The following is a 27,821-nucleotide window of genomic DNA, read 5'->3' on the forward strand; positions in this document are numbered from 1 at the left end:
GTATCTCTCTTTTTATTCTGTCATCCTCTCAGATTCTTTGATTTTTATTTTGTTAATTTATTTCAGAGGCGTTTTCTATCTTTTGCTGGTTTTATTCTTAAATATCTTATCACTTTTGTTATGACATCTGGAATTTTTCTATTGCACGTTCTGTGTGTTTTTTTCCCTATTAGACACTTTAACCAAAGATAGAAACTTAGGTACTATAAACAAAGAAGTCGTAAGAGTAGCTGATCAGCAACAGAATAGAGCTTAGTAGTTTTAGTTATTAGGGAAGTAAGGTTTAGAGTTGTAAGGAGATACCATTACGTATGTACCAGAGGGGCTAAATCAAACAATATCTTGTGTAGGCTGTGATGTGGGACAACTTGAACCTATCTATGCATGCTGTAAACCAAGGATAACAAAGTAGACAGGAAAACTGCATGCCTGTAACATACAGTCGCCTATGGCATTCCAACAACCCCGTGTTTCAACATTCTTCAAGAGGTACAAAAGTATAGGTTTATAAATATTTTGTGAAAATACTTACTGAAATCTTATTTGAACTGGAAACAAGTCATTGTCCACCAACAGGAAAATAGAGGAATAAATTATAACATTCTCATTCAAAGGGATATTGCTAAGCAATAGAAACAAATGAGTTGCTAATGCTGCCAGCAGCAAAAAAGAACCTCACATTTAAATGAAGTTCCCGGATAGGTAAAATTCAGCAGTTGTGTGGGAATTATAATAGAGCTTCTCATAGGACGGTGGGAATTGACTAACAGGTATGGAAACTGTCCAGTGTTGAAATGCTTAAATCTACATTGGGGTGTTGTGCACATAGCTTAGGACATTTGTCAAAGCTCATCAAATGGTGCATGTCACTGAATATTAATTTTGCCTCAGCTAAAGAAAAGCAGAAACATGGATGGTGCTGAAATCCTGTTTTCTGGTCTTTCACTGGGAAATGCCTTTACTGAGGTGGTTCTCTTGTGAAATGTTTCCCTTTTTGTGTTTCAGACCAAGATCCAGGCTCCATTTTCATAGTCACAGGGCATAAAATGAGAATGGTTTTTGATGTTTGAGGGAAACAAAGCCCAAGGGTTGTCAGTCTTTGCTGCTTTTAAATCTGTTCAATGTTTCCATCCAGTTCCGTAATGTGTGAGTCTCACCAACTTAACACTTCGTTAACTACCGCCTTCCTTTATCCGAATGGTCTTCAGGAGTCAGGGAGTACCTCCTTGTCGGTAATTTTCTGTCAGTATAGTTCATTCAGACTTGTTGGTCCTAATGTGTTCATGTAAGTGCTGGGGATTAGTGGTCAAGCAGAGCAGGGAAGACCCCAGCCCTGTGGATTTGATGTAAGAAGAAATGGGCAATACAAAATACAAGATATCCTTAGATAGCTGTTTGTCGTTCACCACTGGGAGAGGTGAACTGGGAAGGCATGGTGGAGCAATGAAAGGCACTGCTATCCACGGTGTATTACAGAAGGTCTTCTGTGTTAAGACTGCAGTGACAGGGACATCTTCATTCTTTGAAGACCCAGGGAGCTCAGCTGTGGGTATGCTGTAGGACTGCTTTTAGGAGGAGGTCATTGTCACACCCCCTCCTTGTCTGTGTAGTTATTCTTTTCAAAACTTTTATGTTTTCAAAATGGCCTTTGTGGTGACTTTATGTATGTGTGGCAATTCGAACTCTCAACTTCTGAAGTCACGAGTCCAGTCTGGATTCTTCACCCTCCCACATGGGAACAACTCTTTGCTGTTGACTTTACTTTGCCGTCTCTGCCGTACCCAAGCTTTGGAGGAGAGCTTAGTGCATGGAGATGCAGAGGTTGAATTTTTGAAGTTGGACAGTGGCCTTTTCCCAAGAAGAGTGTATTTAAAATCTGAGAGAGTTTGGGAAACTTTTTCCTTGGCCTTTGTCCCTGCCTTGCGTCTGTGTGGTTTCATAAGGTTATTCATGTTGGACTCCATTAGTTGAAACTGTTTTCTTTTCTCTGTGGAAGGCAGCATTGTTGGCAAGGTCCTCATGAATTACAAAGAGAAGATTCATGTCCACTCATACGCACAAATGTGCTTTCCTAGTTAATGGGTTGCTTCCTATAGTGATATTTTAAAATATCAGTTTACTTGGAGGTATTTGGTTTAACAAATTGAACAAAATTGTAGGCCTTTTCAGTGATCCTTCAAGTTGGGCTGTTCTAAAAGCTGAAGCACTGTGTCTCATTCCACCCTGTCCTGCTTCCAGCCACAATCCACATGAGCAGGTTGGATGGAGGCCTGGCCTGTATCCCTGTCGCAAACAGTGTTCCTCAGATGCCCACACGTCACACAGCCACCCAAGGCTAAAGCTGACCATGAACCATGTGGTTTATAATCCGTGTCTCAGCAGTTAGGGTTTGGAGAAGCCCCCTCCAATTGGGATTCTGCCCTGGTGTTCCCCTCTAGAGGCCAGTGTATGGTATTTCTGAAGTACAGGGCAAGAACTTGTGGGACTCTAATGAGTATCTTCAAGTATTTGTAGGAGTGATAGAGACTCACCGGCTTTTAGTAGAATAATAGAAAATAAATGCTGTTTTAGGGACCAAGAATTGAATATGTACAAAGTATACATGAAAGGACAGGAATCAGCACAAGGCACCCAACACCAAGTTCTCAGCACAAAGAAACTTCATTTGACCCAGAGGGAGAAAAGGCAGGGAATGTGAGACAAAGGCAGGAGATAGAGGACAAGGGAGAGGTGACAAAGTACTGACTGCCTCTGGATAGAGGGGAGACAGTTGTGACCCAAAGGCAAATGGCAATCTATACAGGTGATGTGGGATTGCCCTCTGTATGCTGTGAATATGTGTTATTACCATTGGTTGATAAAGAACTGCTTTAGCCAGTGGCTTAGCAGAGTAAAACCAGGTGGGAAATCTGAACAGAGATGTATAGAGAGAGTAGACAGAGTCAAGGAGATGCCATGCAGCTGTCAAAAGAGACAGATGCCAGATCTTTACCAATAAGCTACAGCCTTGAGCCGATACACAGATGAATAGAAATGGATTAATTTAAGATGTACGAGTTAGTTAATAAGAAGCCTGAGCTAATAGGCGAAGCAGTGTTGTAATTAATATAGTTTCTGTGTTATTATTTGAGTCTGGGTGGCCGGGAATTAACAAAATACAGGAAAAGGGGGAAACCCCTTGTTAGGATGAGTTGGTTTGTTTTGATTGGGCTTGTTAATTAGGGTAGCTAACTGGGCATCTTTTGAATGCTGGACTTCAATATTTGGATAGCTGAACCTTCATGGTCAGCCTTAGAAGAAGAAAATGGCCAAATAAGGGAAAAGACCTTGGTGGCTAGCTTTAGGAATATAATCTTCTAACAGTTTAGCAAGGCAGAGGAGATGGAGGAAGGGTGAAGCCTGCCAGAGCCATATTTACCTTGTTCTGTCCGCTAGAGTCCTTCAGTACATATTGGATGCTACTTGGCAAAATATTTTGTTGATCTTTTAAAATTTTAGTTTTTTTCTTGGTTCAAGGGTGAACTTTATTTGATTTTTTTAAAACATTGATATACGTTAAATCAATTCATTCTGAACTGGGTATTTATTCTGGCAAAAATAATTAGCTTATACATTTCCATTTACAATTTGACCAATCTTTTATTTAGTCAACTAACAGATATAAAAAGTGCTTATTTCTTAGAGAGAGAGAAAGAGAGAGAGAGAGAGAGAGAGAGAGAGAGAGAGAGAGAGAGAGAGCAACTATTATGAAGACAGGAATGCTAATTATTTTGCGGAATCTAAGAGGGTTGAATGTATTTTACTCCAGGGCATATGAACACTGTTCTGCAAAAAGGTCCAGCGTGCCTCTAGTACAGAGAGGGTGTGTGTGTGCGTGCCTGCGTGCATGTGTGTGTGTGAGAGCATGCAAGAGAGAGAGAGAGAGGGCGTACAAATCACAATTCAGATCCTAAATGTTTAGCTTGGAATGTCTCCAGCAGCATCATGCTCAGAGATGAAAGCAGTGTCCGTGCATTTTGAAGGCAGGTCTCATGGCTTTGTGCTTTTAACTGACTTCTGTTTTATGAACTATCTTGCTTTTCAACCTTCACTGAATTCCTCTTTCACCTAGTTTTCTAAGTTAGGTAAGCCCTGGAAGCAATTGTGTCTGGAAATCTAAATAGACTTGGTTCAGCCCTTCAGGGGCAGAGACTGTTAGAATCCCCCCTCTCCCGCCCTGTGCCTGTGTGCATCCTTGCAGCCAGGAATGAGGCAGAAGCAAAGAGGCTTGCTCTGTGTACTTTCCAGTTTATTGATCCATCTGGTGGGTATTAACTTAGCACGTTTTACGTGCCAGGGCAGCCGGGTACAAAGAGTAACACAGCAGTTTCTGTGGACAGAGGTTCTCCAGGGAATGGAGGCATGCCTTCAGTTCATCTCAGGTGTGGGGACTTTTCCTCCTAAGGATGCTCCAGGTGGAGGAGGACGTGAGACAGTTGTCTGGTTTCCTGGGAGCACAGGAACTAAAGTGAGTTTAGTGGCACACAGTGTGTCAGCAAGAGGATCTTACTGTTAAGATTTTGTAAATCAAAGTTAAACAATTCATCAGGTTCTATGGGAGTGATTCAGTGGGCCAGCAGCATGACCCAGGGTCCCTTTTGTGGGCTTTCACCGTAGTGACGTGTGCATCGCCATTCTGGCTTTCCCCCTGCTCTCTTCCCTGGTGTGGCTCCTGAGAGAGTGTGGAGGTCATTGCTGGCCGGATGTCCATTTATTTCAGTCTCCTCCCCAATGCTGCTAACTAAACTAAAGCTTCAGAAAAAATGTGATGTCTTAACTTCCTTCCTACAAGTATATGCAGGAAAGACTTGTTGCTTTGTCTCTTAGAGAGAGCATGGGGGTATAGATATGAGAGACTGAAATTTTCTTAATTACCAAACCACCTGCCCTGTCATGACCCATCTGGTTAACTGTCCATTCCTAGACCCCATTTATTGTGAAGATCAACTTCATGTGGCTTTCACGTTCACAATTGGAAGGTAGATCCACTATCTCAAAAACTGTCAAGGACACACAAAGGAGTGTAATTTGTGGTGCTTAGGTAGATATGGACTTTAGGCATGTGAGGAAGAAAACAACATGCTAAGACTCTCCCACCTGTGTGGGACTTTGAAAAACATGAATGTTGTGGATGGAGTCTGGCCAAATGGATTTTTCTGGTCACTCATATACCACAGAATGCATGGCAGCAATGGAATAGTTTTCTAAAATCATGTCAGAGTAAAATTCCAGACAAAACAAAATATAAGAAGGAAAGAAAACTTGATCTTTTGTTTCATACGATCGTTCTGCTGGGGAAGTTAAAAAACTTATTTCTATGCATATGTGTGTTCATGGTGTGTGTGTGTGTGTGTGTGTGTGTGTGTGTGTGTGTGTGTGTGAAAGAGAGAGAGAGAGAACATGTGGAAGTCGGGGGACAGCTCTATGAGGTGTGTGTGTGTGTGTGTGTGTGTGTGTGAGAGAGAGAGAGAGAGAGAGAGAGAGAGAGAAAGAGAGAGTACATGTGGAAGTCGAGGGACAGCTCTATGAAGATTACTCTTTCCTTCTCCCTTTACATGGTTCTAAGGATGCTAAGCCATCTTGACAGCCCACTACAGGGGAATGTTATATATTAAAACTGTGTAAAGTAGTCATGTGTATATGTACACACAGTATCTAGGCTCAAATGGTTACAAATAGACTCAAGCAGACTTGAATATCTAGTAGGTTGTTGAAAAGCCATACAGGGGCTAGCAACATGATTTATTTGTGAAAGAGCTTACCATGCAAACTTTGAATCTAAGTTTGGATCCCTGAAAACCACATAGAGCCATGAGAGAGTGAGTCTGGAATCTCAGTGCTCCTCTGTGGACATAGAGTCAGAGACAGCAGGATTCCTAGAAGCTTGTAGACCAGCTAGCTTGGCATACTTAGAGGGAAAAAAAAGATAAAAGCTAAAACTAACATTTCCAAAAGACTGTCTCAAACAAGGTGGAAGGGGAGCTTGAAAACTGAAGGTCGCCCTCTGCTATCGAGCAACACACATGCATGAACATGCAATATACCCCCCCACACACACAAAGATGCAATAATAACAGGTGTCATACAGAATACAACCCTGGGATTCAGAACTTTCCTTCTTGTGCAGAAGTGTTCGGAGGTTGACAATCACAATTGTGCTCTGAGTTAGTCTGACAATTAAAATAGTTCCCACAATTTCAGAAAACATATCTAGATGTATAGGAGTATGGTGGAACATATGGATGTCATGTTCAAGACCCTAGGCTTTGATCCCTTCAGAAAGGAAAAGACGCTCTAGATGATAGGATTGTTGTGGGAAATCTTCATTAAAGAAAAATGCAGAAACCTAAGGCCTCTGGCCTGGAGAACACACCACACCAGAGGCCACAGTGGCTTCTGAAGAGGCTGATGGGGTGGGGCACTGAGCAAGGAATCTGTGTTCCATCTGAGGGCTGTGGTTGGTCTTTTACCTTCATCTGCCCATGCTCCCTCGCCTGCGCCCATGGTTAGCTTAATCTCTGCTGTCTCAAATTGTTGTCCTTGAAAGCCTTGAACTCAGAGACCTGCCTGCCCCTGCTTCCTCTGTGCTGAGATTAAAGATGTACACCAGCTTATATATTGTTTTAATAGGTGAATTTTGAGTTATTTCATAAGGTTAACCCTTTATGTTAGTGAAGATTGGTATGGAGGTGTAACATGAAGGGGCTTGCTTGTTGGGGTTTTTGTCCCATCCGGTACCCCACAACCAGCAAGCCCCCAAAGAAAATCACATAGTTATAAAACTGATTGGTCCATTAGCTCAAGCTGCTTATTAGCTCTTGTAGCTTATATTAACCCATTATTCTTATCTATGTTAGCCACATGGCTCAATACCTTTCTCAGTGAGGCAGCTCACAGCTTGCTTCTTCAGTGATCTGAGCAGAACTGCAGAGAGAGAGCTTCCTGCTTCCCAGAATACTCCTGTTCTCTTCACCCCGCCTCTACTTCCTGTCTGGTTGACCCGCCTATACTTCCTGCCTGGCCAATCAGCGTTTATTTAAAATATGATTGACAAAATGCAGACAATTCTCCCGCACCATGGAAGAAAATGCATTGACCTCTTACTGTATAGTTTCAGAACTCAGTTACTCCCCTCTCTAGCCCTCCATTCCTTTTTTTCTGCAGTGTTTCTAGGTTTTTAGCCTCAAGCTTTGCTGCAGAATGAGAGAGAGAGAGAGAGAGATCAATTTACCACAAGTTTATCTCTTTTTAAAAATTTTACTGTAGCATTTCCTTATCAAAAATACATAGAGATAATGATGTTTAAAGCTTGGAGCATCTGCCTCACATAGCCTTTCTCCAAATCCTTGTTCCTGTGCCAACATACTCTTCATGGAACCACAGTGCGGAGAAGAATTGTGTCTTCTCTGTCTCTGTAGCATAAACAGTCTTCATAATTGCTGCTTTAGAAGTCTTAAAGTGTTAACACATATCACAGCAGACCCATGATTTTTTGAATATACATGCTGGCCTTTCTACATAACACGAATCGCTCATTTATCCGTTTCTCTTAAGAGAACATCAAAACTTTTTCATTTCTTGAGATATTTATGTCTGCACATCCAAGAAGAAACCCAGAACAGAGTGGAATCAGGCCGTGGACAGACAGAGCAGTGGGTGCAGCATGCCCCAGCCTATACCCACATCTTCCTGTGTGCACATTGTATGTCGTGGATGTCTAAGACTGGCAAGGGTGGACTGTCCTTCACCTACGCATGAGTTTAAACATTTTCAGTTTCGTTTTCTTTCTACTGCTTAAACGGTCTAGTTATATGTTGCTTTTCCTTTCTCTAGTAGCTCTTCCTCAAGACTCCCCTCCCAAAGCAGATTGAGAAGACAGAAGCTTAGCTGGCCCTTGGTGTAGTGGCCCCATTGTTTCCTAGCAGCATTTCTAGTTTGTTCTCTTCCAGTTAGGTGGCATAAATGTACTTTAACAAAGGGATTTTATTTAAAGTCTTTAGGGGAGATTGATTTGATAGGTGAAACAGAGATTTTATGTTATGTTTCTTTAGGGATTTCTATTTCTTTTGTTGGTAGTAAATGCTTTATTCTGACCATTTAATTTTATATGGTTTATATTTATTCTTGTATTATTTATACATTCCAGTTTATATTGAAATTATGGAATTACTTAACTGATTTGAATCTTTCTTGGTTTGGGGTAAATAAGATTTAAAAAAAATCTAATCATATTATTCTGCTATTTTTTTTAGCTCCTGTTATAAACCGGTTCACAAGGCGTGCCTCGGGTAAGTCTGACTGTCCTACGGACTTCACTCACCGCTGATGGTGACATTTTAAAGATGATATTTGTATTGGACAAAACTGTACAAAGAATAATGAAGAGGGAAAAATAACCTATTTGTTCATCTTTTTTCTAAGAAGAACCCCAGTGTGATATAATGATATATTAGGAATTAATTGAAAATTAATGAAGCCGCGAGTCTATGTTTAAGTCCCACGGTGGCCCAGGCTTCGTCTCAGTCTGCACATTTCTTCTTGCTCTTGACAAAACGGCTACTTGGGTGATTTCCTCACTCATCAGGGACGGTTTAGAAGCAGTGGTTTAAAGAGTGGGCAAAGGAGACCTAGAAACGAGGAGGGGGCGGTTTTAACCTTTAGCTGGAGCCCTCTAGAGCGGGAGAAAACCACGTGATGTTTTCAGACGCTCTCTTAAATATTCCCTGGCATCCTGAAATGGTGACCAGTGTGGGCCCTGTGACCCATGGGAAAAGGGCATGCAGTTTAAGGCATTTCTGTCTACACCCGTTTCAGTAAAGGAAGTTGGGGTGTGGAAATGGACCCGTAATTTTCTGGAAATTCACTCTGTGGAATATCTTCTCTGAGAGAAGACTAATGGGTGTGCTACACCTACTTTCGGGGGGGGGGGCACTCTTCCTCTTAGGTACAAGTAGAATTATTTTACTCAAAAATAGAAGATAAATATTTCAGACACTTCATCTTTGGAGTCAGATATTAGAAATTAGTTCTTTATTTTATAAAATTGCCCAATTTCTCATGTGTTATAAAATTCAGAAAGCTTTAAGCCTGATTTTTTTTTTAATTTGCCAGCAGTTAGTGGAATCATTTACTCTTTACGCAGTGACCAGGTCTGTAATGACGGAAAGTGAGAAGGTGTGCTGCGCTGTGTGGGTGGCTACCATTCCTTGCTGTCTGGAATGTCAGTGCATGCTTACTTTAAACAATTAATGCACGATGCAGGTTTTAGTGCCTTCTGTGGAATAGGTTGTGTTTATGTCTGCAAGGCACTGAACTTTATCCAGAGCAGGACTGTGAAACATGACTCTCCAAAATGGTAGGAACCAGGAAGAAACAACTGTAACCAATGTTGTGTATCTCGCCCTTGAGTGTGAGGTCCTTCCAGTAGAAACAGCTGTGGGTCTTGAATCATCCCCCTTCCTGCCCTGCACTGTATGAGTGAGATGCTCGTTTATGAGTAGGTTCCATTAGTATTTTTTATATGACGTATTCATCATTACTTGATGACTCAGTATATAGATTATTCTCCAAACACCATTATTTTACCTCTCCTCCCCTAAATGTGCATGAGTCCACTGTATCTCATTAGGACCTGTCTGGAAATGTAGCTGATGGAATACTAACTAGCAAATACAATCAAATGTATCCGTTTCTGGGATAACAGACATTTGGAAATGCCAGTGAAACGAATAAAAAAATCATTATAAAATAATAATAAGCCAGCTGGGCGGTAGTGGTACTTGACGTTTATCCCAACTCTCGGGAGGCAGAGGCAGGTGGATCTCTGCGAGTCTGAGGTCAGCCTGGTCTCCAGAGTGAGTTCTAGCATAGCCAGGGCTACACAGAGAAACTCTGTCTCAAAACAAAGCAAGACCCAAAACAGAAAACCAAAATAATAACAACAACGACAACAACAACAAAAGCAGTGAGCCTAAAAGGTACAGAATTGTCATAATGTGTGCTGAAAACCATTATGAGAATGGGTCAATGTTGATTGTGAATACAAGAGTACTTTGTCGAGTGCCCCGGTCAGTCTTTCACTGTACATACACACTTTCAGTCTTTCGGCCGAGAGAAATGAAATCATATGTCTTAGGAAAACAACAATGTTGTATATGGGAGAATGAGGATATAGTTAATCATTTACATATCTATATTTTGCCTTCTTATAATTCTTACAAAAATTTTTCTATATAGTTCCTGGCTGCAAACCATAGAATACGTCTTGGGTACTCTGGGCGGAGGGAGAGAATTCTGCAATCCTGTTAGTTTAAAAGCAGTTTAGTGGAGGAGCCTTCCTTCAGCTTCTTATAAAGGAACATTTCTTTTAAAAAATCACTTGTTAAAAATATAGAAAATTGTATGTAATTACTGAGATTGCCTGAGGAGTCTTTTTGGTCGAGTTTAATTTCAGTCATATTTCCCTCTTAGAATTTAAACTGTAAAACTCTTAAGAACTAGAATCTATAAGAAAGAAAATCAGTCAAATAAAATCATCCAGAAGTCTTTGAGTTTGTTTCTTTTACAATAATAATTCAAAAAAGAAACTCCTGTATTAGTTACAAAATAAGATAGAAACTCGGTGTGTTGCAACAGTGTCGGTGATGCTGGGTGCATTGTACTGTAGCCCAGCAGAGAAAAGTGTTAGCCTTGGAGTCGTAACATTGACGTCAGTCTTTAATCAGAGTATCTCTTTTTTATTGTTTGCACATTATAGGATTCCAGCAGATACCAGTGTTTTCCAGTTGGTTTTATTTCTAAAGTGGGAGGGTGAGATCCAGCCAGAGACAATGCCTTGCCTTGTGAGGGCAGGTCACTCTTTTTGCTTTTTTCTAAACACAAGGTTTTATTTATAAAAAAAATATATTTATAGAAAATTTCAAAGAATAGCTGAATGAACACATTGACCCAGATTCCTTGATTGTTAATTCATTATTTTGACACATTTGCACACTTCCCTTTCTTTATACACCCACACACATATGCACACATATTTTTAGTTTTTGAGATGAAGGTCTCTGTGTAGCCCAGGCTAGCTTTGAATTCAGGATTTTCCTCCGACTCTCAGGCTCCTGAGTGTCATCATGTCCAGTCACAATTTTATCTTTTATTGACCCTTTCAGGAATTCTAAATATTTGAGTGCATATCTGCTAAGATCAAGGACATCTTTCTACACGATGTCTTACTCCGGAATTAACTGGATATACTGCATCCTAGTCCTTAGAGTCAGACTTTTTCTGTTGCCCTACTAAGGGCTCCCCCCGCCCCCCATTAACCACTTTTGTGTCTTGGTTTTTCTTCTCTTTTGTAAATTGACTTCCTAGAATTTTTAAAATTTGCTTCTCTGGCATTTTGAAGGTTGTTCCTGACGCATATTAGCTGCTGTGAGTTCTTGGGCAGCACAGACATTGCACTGTTGGTCAGCATGTCCAGCTATTGCCCACAGAGTCTGCATTGATGTCTGCATTGCTTTCTAGGTCTGAAGCAGTCTTGTGCTAAGAAGCAAGCGCTTGTTTCTTGTAACGGATGTGCTCGTGCGCTCACACGCACACGGTGACTTTTGTACAGATAATTCAGTCTTTAATGTTTGCCATGGGTGTGGAATTGTATAGTAAATTTTAATCGAGATAAACTTTCTTTATTTTTTTTAAAAATTAACATTAAGAAAATTTCAGAGCTGAAATTAAAGTTGTCAGTCTCATATACTCGGTGTGTAAAGTGACATTGAAAGTAAAAAGAAAAAAATGCAAAATTAATTCTCAAGAAAATAGTGAAGCATCCAGCAGCAGTTCACATCTTATCCAGAGTCGGGAACTTACGTTTTGCCTTGTTTTGGACGTATTTTAGAGCCTGGTGTTCGTCTGTTTCTCATTGGTGAGAGCCTTTAACCCCTGGTCCTGATTTTCCCCCAGACTGTTCTCACATGAGCCTTCTCTGATGAGATACGGCAGTTAGGGCTGAATTTTGGCCCTGAAGTAAAGTCTGTCCTTACAACACTAGAAGCTAATCCTCACCTGTACTCCACAGCACATGCCAAGAAAATACTACTTCGCTAATTAGTTCACTAATTGATTCTGCCAACATTTACTCAGAGTCTCCTGGGTCCTAGGTGTACTGCTAGGGATGCAGGAACATGATGCCGTCCAGGCGAAATTCACAGCCCATCAGGGAAACTGGCCGTGACTCATAATATGACAGATACCATGGTAACCACAAAGGAGAAGACGTTAGGCCGTTAGGCCACGGCTCACAGGAAGAGCGCCATTAGAGCTGGTAACACTGTGCATTTGATGGAGAATATAAGGATATTGGTGCTCTATCGCTAATAGCTACTTTTATTCGGTATTACTTTTAAAGTTCAGGCTCCTTAGTAGCTTTCTGAACACTCAGTTTCTCCAGGTATGTCTTACCAGTTTTATTGCTGTGAAGAGACACTATGGCCACAGCAACTCTTTTGAAGGGAAGCATTTAATTGGAGCTGGCTTACAGTTCAGAGGTTAGTCCTTCATTATCATGGCAGTGTGCAGGCAGACATGGTGCTGGAGAAGTTGAGAGTTCTACATCATGACCCACAGGCAGTAGAAGGAGACTCTGGGCCACTCTGAGAGTTGCTGAATATATGAGACCTCAAAGCCCACCCCCACGGTGACACACATCCTCCAACAAGGCCACACCTCCTAATAGTGCCACTCCCTATGGGGCAAGCATTCAAATACATGAGTCTGTAGGGTCATTCCTATTGAAACTGCCACATAATCCTATGTAGGCTTGTAGGCATAACATAATGCAAAATGCATTTAGTCCAACTTCAAAAATCCCATAGTCTATAGAAGTCCAGACTTCAGAATTTCCTCTGAGATTCATGCAAAATCAATCTCCCTTTCTCTCTCTTCCTTAGGTTTTTGAGATAGGGTTTCTCTGTATAACAGCTCTAATTGTCCTGGAACTCATTTTGTATACCAGGCCAGCTTCAAATTGAAATTCAAATCCATCCATGCTTCCTGAGTGCTGGAATTAAAGGCATGTGCTACCACCACCTGCTCCACCCAGTAAGAGCCTTACAATCTCTTAACTGTAATCCCCTTTAAAATTAAAATAGAAAACAGATTACACATTTCCAACATATAATGGCATGGGATATATTTTACCTTTCCAGAATGTAGCGAAGGAAGCATAGTGAGGAAATACTGGACCAAACCAAGACTGAAAACCAGCTGGGCAAACGCCAATCTCTACATCTCCTTGTTTGATGTCAAAATGTTCTTCAGATCTCCAATTATTTTCAGTTGTTGACTACAACAAACTTCTCAGCAGGAATCCCAGGGTTCTGGCATCTCTAACGTCTTGGGTTCTCCAAGGCAGTCCTTCACAGCTGCACACAATGGCTTCTTTAGGCCTCCACGTAGAGACACTCTGGCCTCAGCAGCCTGCCTTAGTTGCAGAGGGAGATTCTATAACCCCTTTTTTGTTATCCTTGAATCTAAAGCCAGAATCATGTGGCCAAAGCTGCCAAGTTCTGCTGCTTGCTGGGCCTGGACTATGCCCCCCTTGTTTAACTACATCTGTTTTTGATGGTTTCCTTTGGTTCTGGAACTTGCTCTGTAGGCCAGGCTGGCCTTGAACTCAGAGATCTGCCTGCCTCTGCCTTCTGAGTGCTTGGATTAAAGACACACACAATCACAACCTGCTCTAAGCTTTTCTTTAATTCATTTTCACCAGTTGGTCTTGCCCTGAGGTCACCACTCCCTTTACTCCACCGGGCTCTTCTTTAATCTATTTATCTTCTTGAACACAGGACTTAGCTCCATTTCACTTCCTGGTGCCCCTTTTCTCCCCAGTCTGTACATTTTGTATTTTTCCCTGCTCAGCTTGCTTCTTTTCATTATGAATCTTCATAAGAGTGAACTCTTAATAACCACCTGACAGAGTCAATACCAGGCTGTTTTGAGATTTCCTTTACAAACGCAATTAATCCAAAACTCTTCACTTTAGCCTCAGGCAGACTTTTCAGACAAGGGCAAAAAGCAGCCACATTAGTAACTAGAGTATCACAAGACTGGTCTCTAGGCCACTAAAATTCTTCTCCTCTGGAACCTCCCCCTTGGCACCCTTGTCTTCCATGTTCCTACTATTATGGCCTGTTAAGCTGCACTTAAAGGATTCCACTGCTTTCCAAGGTCCCAAGGTCTGCATTCCTCCAAATGAAAGCATAGTTAGGCTTATCACAATAGTACCCAGGTTCCTGGTACTGACTTCTTAGTTAGGATTTGTTGCTGTGAAGAGATACCATGATCAGACAACTCTTTAAAAAAAAATATTTGATTGGGGCTCGCTTACATTTGCAGAGATTTAGTTCATTATTATCATGGTAGGACTTGGCTGTGTGCAGACAGACATGGTGCCAGAGGAGCTGAGAGTTCTACATTTTGGTCTGCAGGCAGGTACAGAGGAGATTGTACCACACTGGGCATAGCTTGAGCATATGAGACCTCAAAGCCCACCTCCACAGTGACACACTTCCTCCAACAAAACCACATCCACTCCAGCAAGGCCACACCTCTAATAGTGGTAATCCCACTCCTGTGGGCCAAGCATTCAAACTCATGAGTCTGTGGAGGCTATACCTATTCAAACTACCACAATGTATAAGATAATAATGCTCCTCTTACAAGATTTTTATAATAACTATGCAGTGTATAATCCATGAAACCATGGGACCCAGGATTCTTTCCAGTTTTGCTTTGGTTTTATAGGAAAAGCCTGCTGGCCACATGGGTCTTGTGACAAGGTGGGGGATTTTCAGGAGCCTGGACTGCATGTCCAGGTGGGTCAAAGCAGCTAGTGACGAGGTGGATGGAAAGATGACAGCAAAGGTAGGGTTGAAATCAAGAAGCAGACAGTTCTAGCAAGGCAACAAAGTACAACTAGACCTCTCACACTGGGCAAGGCTAGAAGAGGCGTGGAGGTGGTGCCCAGGACCCAGATCTGAGCTGGTGCCCAGGCATTCCCTTAGGTGAGAGAAGTCAGTGAGGACCCTAGAACAATCTCATCTTCTGATTACTGTGCTGTACCCACAATAGTACTAAACATGTTCTTCCCTGTGTTTCCTTACCAATAAAACCATGTGAGGAGAGCTGGTGCTGTCTGCCTCATCATCTCTGGCTTGCCTGCTTAGCAGACCCTAGCAGCCCTGATTGACAAGGAGTTAGTTCCTAGATATGTTGTCTGCATGTCTTGTTGTGATGTGGGACTTGGACCCCGATGGCATCTGGTAAAGTGCTGAGTTTCTGGTTCATTTTTGATAATTCCAGGCACACTGACAAACTTCCTCAAGGATATTGAGGAACTTTTTCAGAGTTCTTTTCAGAGTTTTGCTTGAGCTTCCAGAGCAGGAAAAAAGAAAGATGGCAGTAACACCAGATCACCCGTGCCGTTGTGGGGAGGGTGAGGAGTGCACGTCCCATGCCCTCAGACCCTTGGCATCAGTGGTTGTGCCAGGAGATGCCTAGAGCCTTGGAAGATGTCCTGGCAAGGATGGAGCCCACGGTGCATCCTCATTACCAGCACACAGCCCTGGAGCTGACCAGAGGGCCTCGAGAAGACAGGTGGCTTTCTAAAACATGACTAGATAAAATGGATACGTGGACCTGGCACAGCCATTCTTAATATGATTAGGGTATAGGGCTTCTGCTGCACAAACAGAACCCTTTATTTGTTTCCTTGGTTTTTTTTCCTAATGTATTATAGACTAGTCTATAATCCATTATAGACTTCTATAGAATATGGAATTTCTATAGAATTACCAGATTTCTATAGTATTTTCTAAATTTTTGGTTTTTTAATCTTCTTGTAGATGGCCACAGCTTAGGTGTCATAGCTTTGGTGTGACCTGCAGGAAATGTGGAAGTTCTCATAAAAATATTTCATAAAAGAAAATTACAAATTTAGTTCAAAGAATCCATTAGTCAGAAACCAAGCATTTTATTTTGCCAGAGCGGAGTTTTGTCAGCGTGCATCGCCACAGGAATGAGTGGGGAGCCCTTTATAGTAGGTGGCACATGGTAGCCATGTTCCAGGTAGTGATATATATGCTGTCACTTCTGCATGGCACACAAGCTTGTTCTCGTTGGAAGTATATCACAGGCTTCTCTTGATTAGCCTTGCTACAATGTACCCTTACACACACTTCCTAGCCCTGGTGTTTGGATGCTCTCAGTGTGTGACACATGCATTCCTGCTGCTGTTACTGACACACATCCCTACCCTTACACACATTTCCTAGCCCTAGTGTTTGGATGTCTGTGTGACACATGCATTCCTGTTGCTGTTACTGACACACATCCCTACCCTTACACACATTTCCTAGCCCTAGTGTTTGGATGTCAGTGTGTGACACATGCATTCCTGCTGCTGTTACTGACACACATCCCTGATACTGTAATTTAGCTAATTTTGGCCAATCTCCACTCTCTAATATATGAGGTCCCTCCCCTCATGGCCGTCTGGATGAGGTCAATATAAAGAAACCGTTGAGTTTTACTCATACTTGGCCAGCTTGTGTGAAGCTCTGGGTCCAGTCTTCCCCAACTCCCCACAGAACGTGAGCCACGAGGGAACTGACGGTGTTGGAAGGATGTGAGTGAAAACGAGGCTCGAGATTAAGATGATTTTGCTGGGGAAGGATGGGCATGTCATAATTTTGGGGCAGATTGAGGATTGCCTCTTAGACAGTGTCTGGTGACAATGGTAAAGTTGGGGCGACTCCGGAATGTGCACCTTGATGTCGTGAATCTTGGAGAAGGATGGCAATGTAGGGAACTCTAAGAGGCCCCCGCTGTCTTTCCTGTTGCAGCAAACAAGGGGTGGCACTCTCTAAGGAAAGTAGTGTTCTCAGTCAGAAATGTTCTATGAAGAATGTAGACTCCGGTTCTCTGTGGGATAAGTGTTAGAAAGGAGCATAGGAGTGGACGGGACAGCCCACAGGTCAACACTTCTACAGAGCACTCAACATTGTTGACGATGAAGCCGTAAGTACTCTGAATTCTTGAGGAAGTTGCAGGCAAAGAGGAAGTTCAAGAGTGGAGAGATGAGTTTGGTAAAAATATAGTTGTTGCTGGGTGATGGTGGCGCACGCCTTTCATCCCAGCGCTTGAGAGGCAGAGGTAGGAGGATCTCTGTGAGTTTGAGGCTAACCTGGTCTACAAAATGGGTTTCAGAACAGCCGGGGCTACACGGAGAAACCCCATCTCAAGAAACAAAAGAGAAAACGAAACAAGAAAATCAACAACAACAAAACAACAACAACAAAAGATGTCTGAGAAAGTGTCATCCATGTAGATGACCAAGAGTAACACGGTTGAAGGCACGGTTGGACTGTTGGGGTGTGGGGTTGCACTGATTCTCTGTAAATGCTTGTTTAAACTAAACTTAAGGCTAGTTTTAACCTCCCAATATTTAACTGCAGAAGGAGGTCCTAAGTGGGGCAATTACTTTCCACTTACTGATTAAATATTTAGTAAGAACTTACAGTGTTTAGCTGTAGGCTCAGCCCAAGGGAAGACAGTGATGAGGGTCTTAGATCCACTGGTTATTCCATGTGATCTGGATAAATTACTTAAGCGGTCTCCTGTAAAAATTGCTTATTGTGATGGTTCATGAAGAGAATGATTAGAAAACTCTGGGTGTAATCCCTGCCATGTACTAAGGGCTAAATGTGTTTTTATTAGTTCGATGTCTCAAAATTCAATAGAACCAAATGTCCTAATATCCATTCTGTTTCTTTCCTTCTGTATATTACTGCTCTTAATTTTAGTTAGTTGAAGTATGTAAGTCCATAATTTTTGGACTTAACACTACCCCAAATTTGAATTAACTTATTGTAATCGCATGTGTGGAAAATTTCTGTAGCTAACTAAGAACAGAAAAACATCTCTCCCCTAAATTATCAGCTGTATCTGTAGACTGTTTTTTTTTGAAAACTGAGATTGCCTTTTAAATTTCACCTTGCTATTTTAACTTGTGTATAAATGCTGCTACCTGACCCCACTTCCCTATCCCATTTTGCCAGCTGCTTCTTTTGAGCCAATAACTAGAGAAGGAACAATACTATCCTTGGGTTCTGAGTCCCTGAGCTCCGTGAGCTATTTTATTCTAATTTACAATTAATCAAGTTTTTTTGATATCTTAAAAAAAAATAATGCTTCAGTTAAATGTCCTCAGGATTCTCTTTCATACCGGTAGCCCCAGCATTCGGGAGGCAGAGGTAGGCGGATCACTGCGAGTCATGGCCACCCTGCTCCACACACAGGCCAGCCAGGGCTACAAAGTGTGACTGCCTGAGAGAGGAAAACACAGCCCAGCATAGCCTCAACCTCTCATCAGGTCTCTTTCCGCTTTTCCTCCTTTTTTGTGTGTTTTTCTTTATTTAGTTAGGAGTTATTCAAAACAGAGAATGTTAGTTTTTTTTTTTTTATCTTACAGAAGGGTTCATAACAAGACAGCTAAGATTTTAAGACAGAAACGGACAGTGTGCTGTATTCATAGTGATGGAAAGGAGAGCAGTTCACCTAAGAGACTGGCCATAGAAGCCATGTCAGGGCTCTGTGAAGGTCATCTTCACTGTCCGTCACCAAAAAAGGTGACAGTGACCCTCTTAGATATTTTAAAAATATCCTTAAAGACTTAAATACTTTGCCAGGTCGTCCCTTTCTAAGTAGACGAGGTGGTTTAACATATTCCTCGCATGGCCCCACGGACAGTGAGGCATGGACCTCGAGTGCTGTGTGGGACTTTGAGCCCCTGCCTAGATGCTTTGTGAGGTCTAAGCAGCTTGTCCACCATGTCTACCCTGTGACTTTCTAAAATAAACCATTACCTTCTATTGTGTTTCTGTTTGGTATTTATACTTTTAGATTTTGTGAATCTAGTGACTACATCGTTTTGTTTTTTAAATAACACATTTATAATAGCACAAGGGGGGATCTATTTAGTGTATTTTAAAACAAACAAACAAAAATCCAGAATAACAAGGACCTTAAAATCTAGAATTACGTACTATTGACAAAAACATTGGTATGATATCTTACAGTTAGGAGTTAAATGAAATTAAATATTTCCTTTAGCTAAGTGGTTGCTTCAGATGGGTTTCATGGAGGTTTGGTTGTAGAGTTGGAGGTTGTAGCTGAGGGGGTCAAAGTCCATGTCAGGATGAGGGCAGAGATCACTCAGAGATGATTCATCAGTCACAAATGTTTTCAGCAATTTCCAGTTCCCAACCTTTTCTCATCTGTCACTTTGTAAAAGAATAAAATTCTCTACTGAGACTATGTAGCACGATTTCTAATTGGTCCTAATAATAAAAACCCGGAGTCAGATATTAGGGGGTAAAAGCTGAAAGATCAGAGAAGCAGAACACTAGCTACTAGTTCTTACCTCTACGAAATGGGGTATCCTGTCTCTACAAGTCCTCGGACTGAATGCTTAAACTCTTATCTTCTCCTGCCTCATATTCCTCTCGCCCCAGCCATATCCCTTCCTGTCTCCACTTCCCTAGTGCTAGGATTAAAGGCATATGAGTCCCAAGTACTGGGATTAAAGGTGTGAGCCACCGCTGCCTGACTCTGTTTCTCTTTTAGACTGGATCACTTTTGTGTAGCCCAGGCCGGCCTTGAACCCACAGAGATCCTTCTGCCTCTGCCTCCCAAGTGCTGGGATTAAAGGTGTGTGCCACCACTGCCTGGCCTCTATGGCTAATTAGTGGCTAGTTCTGCACTCTGATCTTCATGCAAGCTTTATTTGTTAAAGCGCAAACAAGATATCACCACAAGGATAAGGACTGTTTGATGGAGGATCAGTTGGGCTGGTTCTGAACCCTCGTGGTAGTAGGTGAAAGCCAGTGCTGTTGCTGGTGAAATGAATCAGGCTCGGGTGTGGGCCACCAGCATCCTCAGTACTGCTTCCCCAGTGGAGCTAAGGAGAGTCACTGGCAGTTCTTCACAGGGGAATTTTAGACCATCTCTGTTTAATAGGCATAGAAATTGAAAGCACAAAGAGTGATTCAGTTCCCAGGGTTATGCCTAAGGTCATATTCTTTTTATCTTCAGTATTATTGAAATACCGAGTCAAAATAGTTTCAGATATTTTATTAAACAGGAGTAGGGGCAATAGAACTGTAAAATTGTTGCATACTTCATCATCAAATCATGCAGGTATTTGTGACTGTTCACAGGAAACAAGTCAGACCACTTCTAGCTTTTCTTTTTTGAGACAGAGTCTCATGTAACTCGGGCCTCAGCATCATTAGGTCGCCAAGGATGCCCTTGGGCTTCAGATCCTCCTGCCTTTGCCTCCTGAGTGTGAATTCTGGTGTCTCTTGTGTGTGTCTCCATGCCTGGTTTATGCGGCGCTGACCTTGTTCTTTCTGAGCTTACGCTCTGTCCTTCCAGTTTGCAGCTGTTTTCCATCGTGGTTTTCATCCTGAATGTTAAAATCACGTTAAATATTCTTATGGTAAATTCCAACACATCAAAAGCATTTGTTGAATAAATTCTATTGCTAGCATTGTTTTTTCTATATAGGCTCCTATAGGTGAGAAAGTTAAATTAGTGTTAATATTAATAGGGTTATAGGTATTTCTACTATTTTAAATACGTTCTTTGAATTTTGTCCTGTTCATCGCTAAATTTTCTGTGCTCTGAATTAATGGGTTTGCATATTTATGTTTTTAGTTAAAGTAACTGATTCCGATTAATTTCAATTTAAATTTCACTGTTACCCAGTTTCCTTTACAACATTTTAGAAATCTGAAAATACCACATTATTATTCAAATTATTGAAAATGTACTGTGATGTTGAAATTATGATACTGAATATCTAAACATATCCTTACCTATGTTTCTAGAAATTGTTTGTTTACATTTTATTCAGATTTATTATTAATCTTTATTTCTCCCTCAAGAAGGCGAATAAAACCTTATTATCTGGAAAATTCAATTGAATTTATATGCATACTCTTTTTGTTAGTTTGTTTTTAAGACAGGGTTTCTTTGTAGTCTGACTGGCCTGGAACTAGCTATGTAGACCGGGGTAGCCTTGAACTCACAGAGATCCACTTGTTCCTCCCTCTGAGGGACAGGATTAAAGGCACATGCTTAGTTTATGTACCCTTCACGTTCTTCAAGCCAAACAGTAAGTTAATGGTATAGGAGATACCCAAGGATGACACTAAAGTCTGAATGTGTCATGCTTGATTGATTTACAGCATTGTAATTATTAACTATCACATTCCTTTGTAATGCGGATCCTATAAAAGATGCATCAGCCCACTTCCATCTGTTTGTATAATATAGAAACAGGTGTAACAAGCCTTGTAAGTAGTCTAACAGCTGTAATGTTAGATAGTAGATGTGGTCTGATGACTGAGAAAAGAGATAAGGCACGGGGAGGAGGTATAAGGGGTGAGACTGTGTGAGAGTTGGGACTTGGCCTCTCCATTTTAATGTTTAAATTTGAAATTATTCCCAGCTTCTGTATTGTCAGTAACAGTGAATTAGAATCTTTTTTTGAATTTAATTTTGGTCTTTTAATGATGAGGTCCTATTTCCTACTATAAAGCTGAAGTATTAATACTTTCCCCCGCTGGAATCCTGGGCATCCATATTGATGCCATTGTAGGTGTGATCAGTACACTACTAAACAGAATTTCATTCGATCAGTGTTCTGCAACAGCGGAGTTTAGAGTCTAGGCACAATATGGTGCTGTATAATTGTGCCATAAAAAAATACATTCATACTTGATGTATGTAGAAGTGGAATTGCTTAGCCGAAGTTGTGAGAGTGGGAAATTTGTCCAGATGTTGTCAGATGCCCTATAAAACAGAACACTAATTCATCTTCCTTCCTTGCATTTAATATAGTGTGGAGCAGTGTTACAGAACACTTGCATGTTTCCAATTTTACAGGTCAGTACTCAGTTGGTATTTCCTTATTTACCAGTACTAAAGCCTCTGTGCTCACCATTTGCCACCTGGAGTTACGTTGAGTGGCCTGTTCCGTCTCTTTCTTCATTTCTCATTTGTGTTTGGGCTCTGGGGCTCCTAAACTGTGAATTCAGATCTGCGCTGCCCAGCTGCTCACTAAGTACTTGACCTTGAGAGGATTGCTTAGTATCCAGACACCAGTCTAATACTGTTAAAAATGTAGTGGCGGAAACGCCTGTTCACAGAGTATTGTTCATTTATGAGACTATGGTGTATGCTTGCTAAGCATTATTAATACTACTAAGGTTTTTAAAAATGAGTAGAATGAGTCGAATGTCTTCATAATGTCTACATAATCATTGGTTTCTCCTTCGTTACAAGATGACAATCAGATAAATTATATTAATGTATTTCCCGTATTGGAAAACCCTCATAGTCATGTAATGACCTCTGCTTCTTCAAACATGGTTAATTATGGTCTTAAAGTGGAAGAAACACATAGTAACTGTTGGGTTTTAGCTCATGTCCCAGAGTAAACACTTGAACCCAGAATTAAGGTCTTAAATCTTAGCCAAAATTCAGAAGGCATTATTGGATGAGCATTCTGCCTTAGAGGTTGGAGCTAATGATTATACAACTGGAATCTGCTCATGAGGAACCCAGTGGTCATGGTAAGAGGTGCTGGTCAGATATGAGATGGACTAGTAGAAATGAGTATCATGTCCTCATGAGACTACATGGAACTTGGCATTCTGTGCCTGTCTCACAGTTTCATGTGTATTAAGATCACGTATACCATATGGCATTTAAAATAATAGTCATAGTGTCATTATCTACAACTGCAAGAGAACTTTACCCAAATGTCGGAAAGTGTTGCTGTTATAATTTGCACCTTTTAGGGACATATGCACCTCCGATAATACAAGTAGTTGTATTATCTTGATAGTACAAATCCTTTTATGTTTGATTTAATTGTAAACTGACTGTAACAGAAAGGTGAAATAAATACCTGTGCGTTTGCACAAATCATGTTTGTGTAAAATGAGGACATGGTTGTTCCAAGATCTGGTTTAGGAGAACTTCTCTTTCCTTCCTTCCTTCCTTCCTTCCTTCCTTCCTTCCTTCCTTCCTTCCTTCCTTCCTTCCTTCCTTCTTTCCTTCCTTCCTTCCTTCTTTCTGTTTGTTTTTAAGGTATGAGGGAGTACAGCCAGAAGCATCTGGAAGAGTCCAGAGCCTGGAGAGAAAGTAATAGACAGTAAGCATGGCCAGCAGATTGGCCCAGGCCATGAGAAGAGAGAGAGGGAGAGCGAGAGAGGAGGACAAAGAGAGGACAAAAGAGAGTGAGCGCATGGCTGAAATGGCAGGGTTATTGGGAAAGAGAAGCCAAGGAAGGGAAACCCATGAGCTGGAGAAGTTTAAGGCAGGCAGCAGAGTGAAAAGAGCCAGGATATCAACATGGACTCTCTAACAGGATTCATGATACTGAGGAACCCAGAGACCAGCATACACTCCAATGTACCAGTAGGCACCGGGGTAGCCATTTGTCCCTTTTGGGACCTTGACAATGTCTTAGACACTTCAGAAAAGTGTGCTCATTCATCAAGTACTGCCTTTATTTCTGTCTGTTTTTTAAAATCTCAAAACGACTAAGGACATTAGTAATATGGTATGGCGTGTGGTAAAGATAGTTTATATTGAAAAAACAAGTTCCATCATTTGAGTCCACTTTGTCTACAAACTCGTGATATAATCAAAGCCTAGCATTTCAAAGGGAAATACTTCAAGTGACATAATAGTTAATCACTTGCTGGCTGCTTACCTCAAGCTAGGAACTTTTCTAAGTGTTTTTGTGTTAGTGATTTAACTTTTTTTTCATTTATTTTATATACTGACCACAGTTTCCCTCCCCTCCTCCTGTTACTTCCCCCCACTACCTTTCCTCCCACCTCCCCCCTTCCCTCCATCCACTCCTCTTCCTCTCCATTCAGAAATGAGCAGGCCTCTCATGGGAGTCAACAAAGCATGGCCCATCAAGTTGAGGCAGGACCAAGCTCCTCCCCCTGCATCTTGATGGTCAAGGCAACCTAACATGGGGAATGGGTTCCCAAAAGCCAGCTCATGAGACAGGATCAGGTCCTGATCCCACTGCTAGGGGCCCCACAAACAGACCAAGCTACATAAGTTGTCACGCACATGCAGAGGGCCTAGGTAGGTCTCATACAGGCTCCCCAGCTGTCTGTCTTGAGTCCATGAGCTCCCACTACTTCAGGTCAGCTGGAATGACTTATTCTTTAAAGGAACTCTATATAACAGGCACTATTCTAGAACAGAGCTAAGATAAACATATTCACTGGCCAAATCTTTGCCTTGGTTACATAGCAACCAGTGGGAGGGACAAGACGGAGATTCAGATATACTGTTTGCACAGTTGTGCGTGGCATGCCAGAGTTCTTTCAACAATGAGCATATACCCAGGGGTGGCTCCGTTTTTTATAGAAGAGCACTGGGCTTATAGTGGTTGTAATATGCAATTATTACGAAGTCTCTGTTCTGAGGTCTGGCTGCTTGTCTCCCTCCAAACAAACAAAAGCCGGTAAAGCCTTGATGAAGAGGAGGGATTTCTGTTTAGCGTGGCTGCCTCTGGGAAGGTAGATCTCAGAGCTGTTTTCAGGGGTGCCAAGCAGTGGTCCGTCCTCAAGAGGGAAAGGAGCAAGTTCAGGACAGGAAACATGCACAGTAGGGCAGTCTCGGTCACACTGTGGTCTAATTGGTCATTATCAGCAACTGGAAAGTTGATGTCGCTGGGCATAGCGGTGCCTGCCAGCAGCAGTCCGAGCACTTGGAGATGAAAGGGAGAATCAAGAGATTGGATCCAGTGTGGCCTATTGGCCTGTTCAGAGAGACCTTGTCTTGCAGGTAAAAGAAATAGAAACTTGCTTTTATATGAATTAGTCTGATTCTCGCCACAGGATATTAATCAGTTCCTGAAGTCCCTGGTGACTGTAGGAAGACATGACTTGGAGAAAAGTGTGCATCAGAAAGGTAAAATAGAGTGAGTGCGGCCTCCAGGTGTAGGACAGTGGCTTCTAGACACTGTGCTAGTGGTCTGAACACAAGATGCTGTGAACATTGACAGTTGGCAATCTGTCAGCAATAGCTGGGGAGACACATTGTCTGCAGTAGCCTGAGTTACTCCCTGTTCATGGGGCGTCAGGTAAAGCTGGGTCTTTGTATCACAGGAAAGAACTTCAGAATGAATCAGAGTGAAGTAAAGTTTGCAAAGGTATTCACACCTAAGCTTCCGTGGGAGAGGAGGACAGATGGTGTTGGCTTAGGAGAAGGACAGTCACACCTGGCAGAGGGATGTGGGTGCCTGTTTGGTTTGCTAACAGAGTCCTGCTTAGGTGGCTCTGCAATGGCTATGCACATGTTCTGTGGCTTTCTGATTTACATTGTTTCAAGGGTGCCATTTGCAACAAAGTAAAGTTTAAGTAGTACGCAAGAAACACGGGCTGCTTTCCTTACTCCTCTTATCTGAAGGATAAAAATGAAATTATAAGGTGGCCTTTATGAGGTGTGTTATTTAGATGTAGAGACGAAAGGCGTACTGCCCACTAACATCTTGTCCCTAAGTAAACATGTTCTTAACATCCTTGTTTTGAGATGTCTTTCAGAAAACAAGCACCAATTTTATGGACAATCTAGAAGTTTTTTTTTTTTTTTTCCCAGCCAGCAGGTGGATAGATCCTGTTAGGTTTTAGGAAAGGGGGTCAGGGAGAGGGATACAGGTTCCAGAGAAAGGCCGGATGAACGTCCTTCAGCTTCATTAACTCTGTGAATATATTTGGTATGGTGTGGAGTGTGGGTGTGGGGGGGGGGGGGGGGGATGGGTCTTTGCCTGCACCTGCCTGCCTTCCTGCCTGCCTGTCTAAAGGTCTGCATCATTGTCTCTGTTGGCACACTCACTTGCAAATGAAAGAGAAGGCAAACCCAGCGCTCCTGGATGCTCACTCCTCCTGTTTTCCCACTTGCCAGTGTGACTGCAGGTGACCCCTTTGGATGTGCATCTTTCTCTCTTGAGAAACACTGTTGTTTGCAGTAGACTCTTACTTCATGCAGAATGACAAGAAAAAGCACTATAGGACAGATGTCATTGTTCTTTTAGACGAATGGGACCATTATCTTGCCTAGCAATTCATCCAGCCACTGAAGGAAGAATTCCCAGAGAAGAAATAATACTTTACTTTTATGTCAGTATCTTTAAAGAGATATCGTGGGGATTCAAGGTCAGCCTTTCATCTTAGAAGCCATTTTTTTAAGTTAAAAAAAGGTTTTAGTGTTTATCTGTGTTTGTGTTTGTGTTCATGTGTGGATGCACCATTTGTATGCAGGTACCCTCAGAGGCCAGAAGAGGGCGTCAGATCTCTCAAGCTGCTGTTATATGTAGTGCATGATGGGACCAAAATGAGTTCCTCTGGAAAAGCAGCAAGCGCTCTTAACAACTGAGCCTTCTTTCCAGCCCTCTTAGAATCTATTTATAATGTTATTTTCTTAAGCAAACAACCACTTGTTTCCATCACACTATACAAAATAAAATAATTACACTTTAAAATCTGATTTTTTTAAGTTCGTAAGTACTTCCATTTTATAAGAGGACTGTGGTTTTCTGTTAAAAAAAGATAAGGTAATTGTGATTGTGTGGAATGATTATATTTTCATAACTACAGAAATGATGGCTTTATAATATGGTTGGTTATGGTGCTATCGTTTTAGTTAAATTAACAATCACACTGTGTATTGTTTGCAAGACACTGTGCATTTTTCTAAACTGTTAAGAATGAGGAAGGCGAAGCTTGTGCCCAAGCCATTCAGGTACTTTGTGGTGACAGCTCGTCAGAGTTGTGGCTAACACCGATCTCACAGAGATGAGCGTCACCCACTCTGATTCTAAATATACATCCTAACATAGACTGAACAGAAACCAGGTACATACGCACTCAGGGAGACGGTGCCCACAGTGGGTGAGGGAAACCATGAGTCCGCCATCCCTGGAGGCTGCTGGCCCACTTTGAAGTGCCACTGTTCCAGGCTTTACAGGCACTGGCTCTGAATGCTAGGAGATTTTCGTCTCTTGCTTGGATCCTCTCTCCATGTGGTAGGGGTGCAGCCTGCCACCGGTCCACGTATTATAGGAGCAGCAGCTGCCAGAGGAGCTGGGCCTTTTGTTGTCTAAGACCCATCAGGACAGGAACTGGTAGAAAAGGATTTAGACAAGGACAGCAGCAATGCTGATGTTCGGGAGAACAGCGTTCGGTTTATGTTGGGTGGAAAGGAAGTGTTTTGGACTCTTGTGGAACTGTGTGTCTGTGGGATTTACGGGAATAACACTGACAAGTAACACTTTTTTTTTCATGTTTAGGATTTCTCCCCTGTGTAAAATGAAGTATGGATACAGTACATTCTGTTTCTACGCAAAAGGCAGATGCAATCCTAACTAATTGTTCATTTAGTGGAAAGTGTTGGGCTGATGGGGCATTTGGGCATAGCTTTGACAGAAAACCAGGATCTCTGCAGGTTATGAGTAGGTAGCGGAAGAGTAGGTTTCTAGCTATGTAAACCACATAAGATGACTGTGGGGTTCAGGAAGTGGGGATCTAACTAATGTCTAGTCTGTAGACTGTTGTGGACTAAGAAGAGGAATGCCCAGAAGGAGAGCTGGATCCAGGCCATGGCAAGAGTTTGGGTGTTTGCTTTGTTTTGTTTTT

The 27,821-nt window shown here is 41.9% G+C and overlaps 1 protein-coding gene across 1 annotated transcript in view; it reads left to right on the forward strand.

The window, feature by feature from the left end:
- Nucleotides 1–27,821, forward strand: part of Prkar2b (protein kinase cAMP-dependent type II regulatory subunit beta) — a 100,508-nt gene that overhangs the window by 12,438 nt on the left and 60,249 nt on the right. Inside the window, exon 2 of the mRNA XM_048415451.3 lies at nt 8,292–8,327. Coding sequence (XP_048271408.1) covers nt 8,292–8,327 — 36 coding nt within the window. The remainder of the gene's footprint in view (nt 1–8,291; nt 8,328–27,821) is intronic.

Source organism: Myodes glareolus, chromosome 11 (genome assembly GCF_982192425.1).
Source record: "Myodes glareolus chromosome 11, mMyoGla1.1, whole genome shotgun sequence".
Taxonomy (NCBI): domain Eukaryota; kingdom Metazoa; phylum Chordata; class Mammalia; order Rodentia; family Cricetidae; genus Myodes; species Myodes glareolus.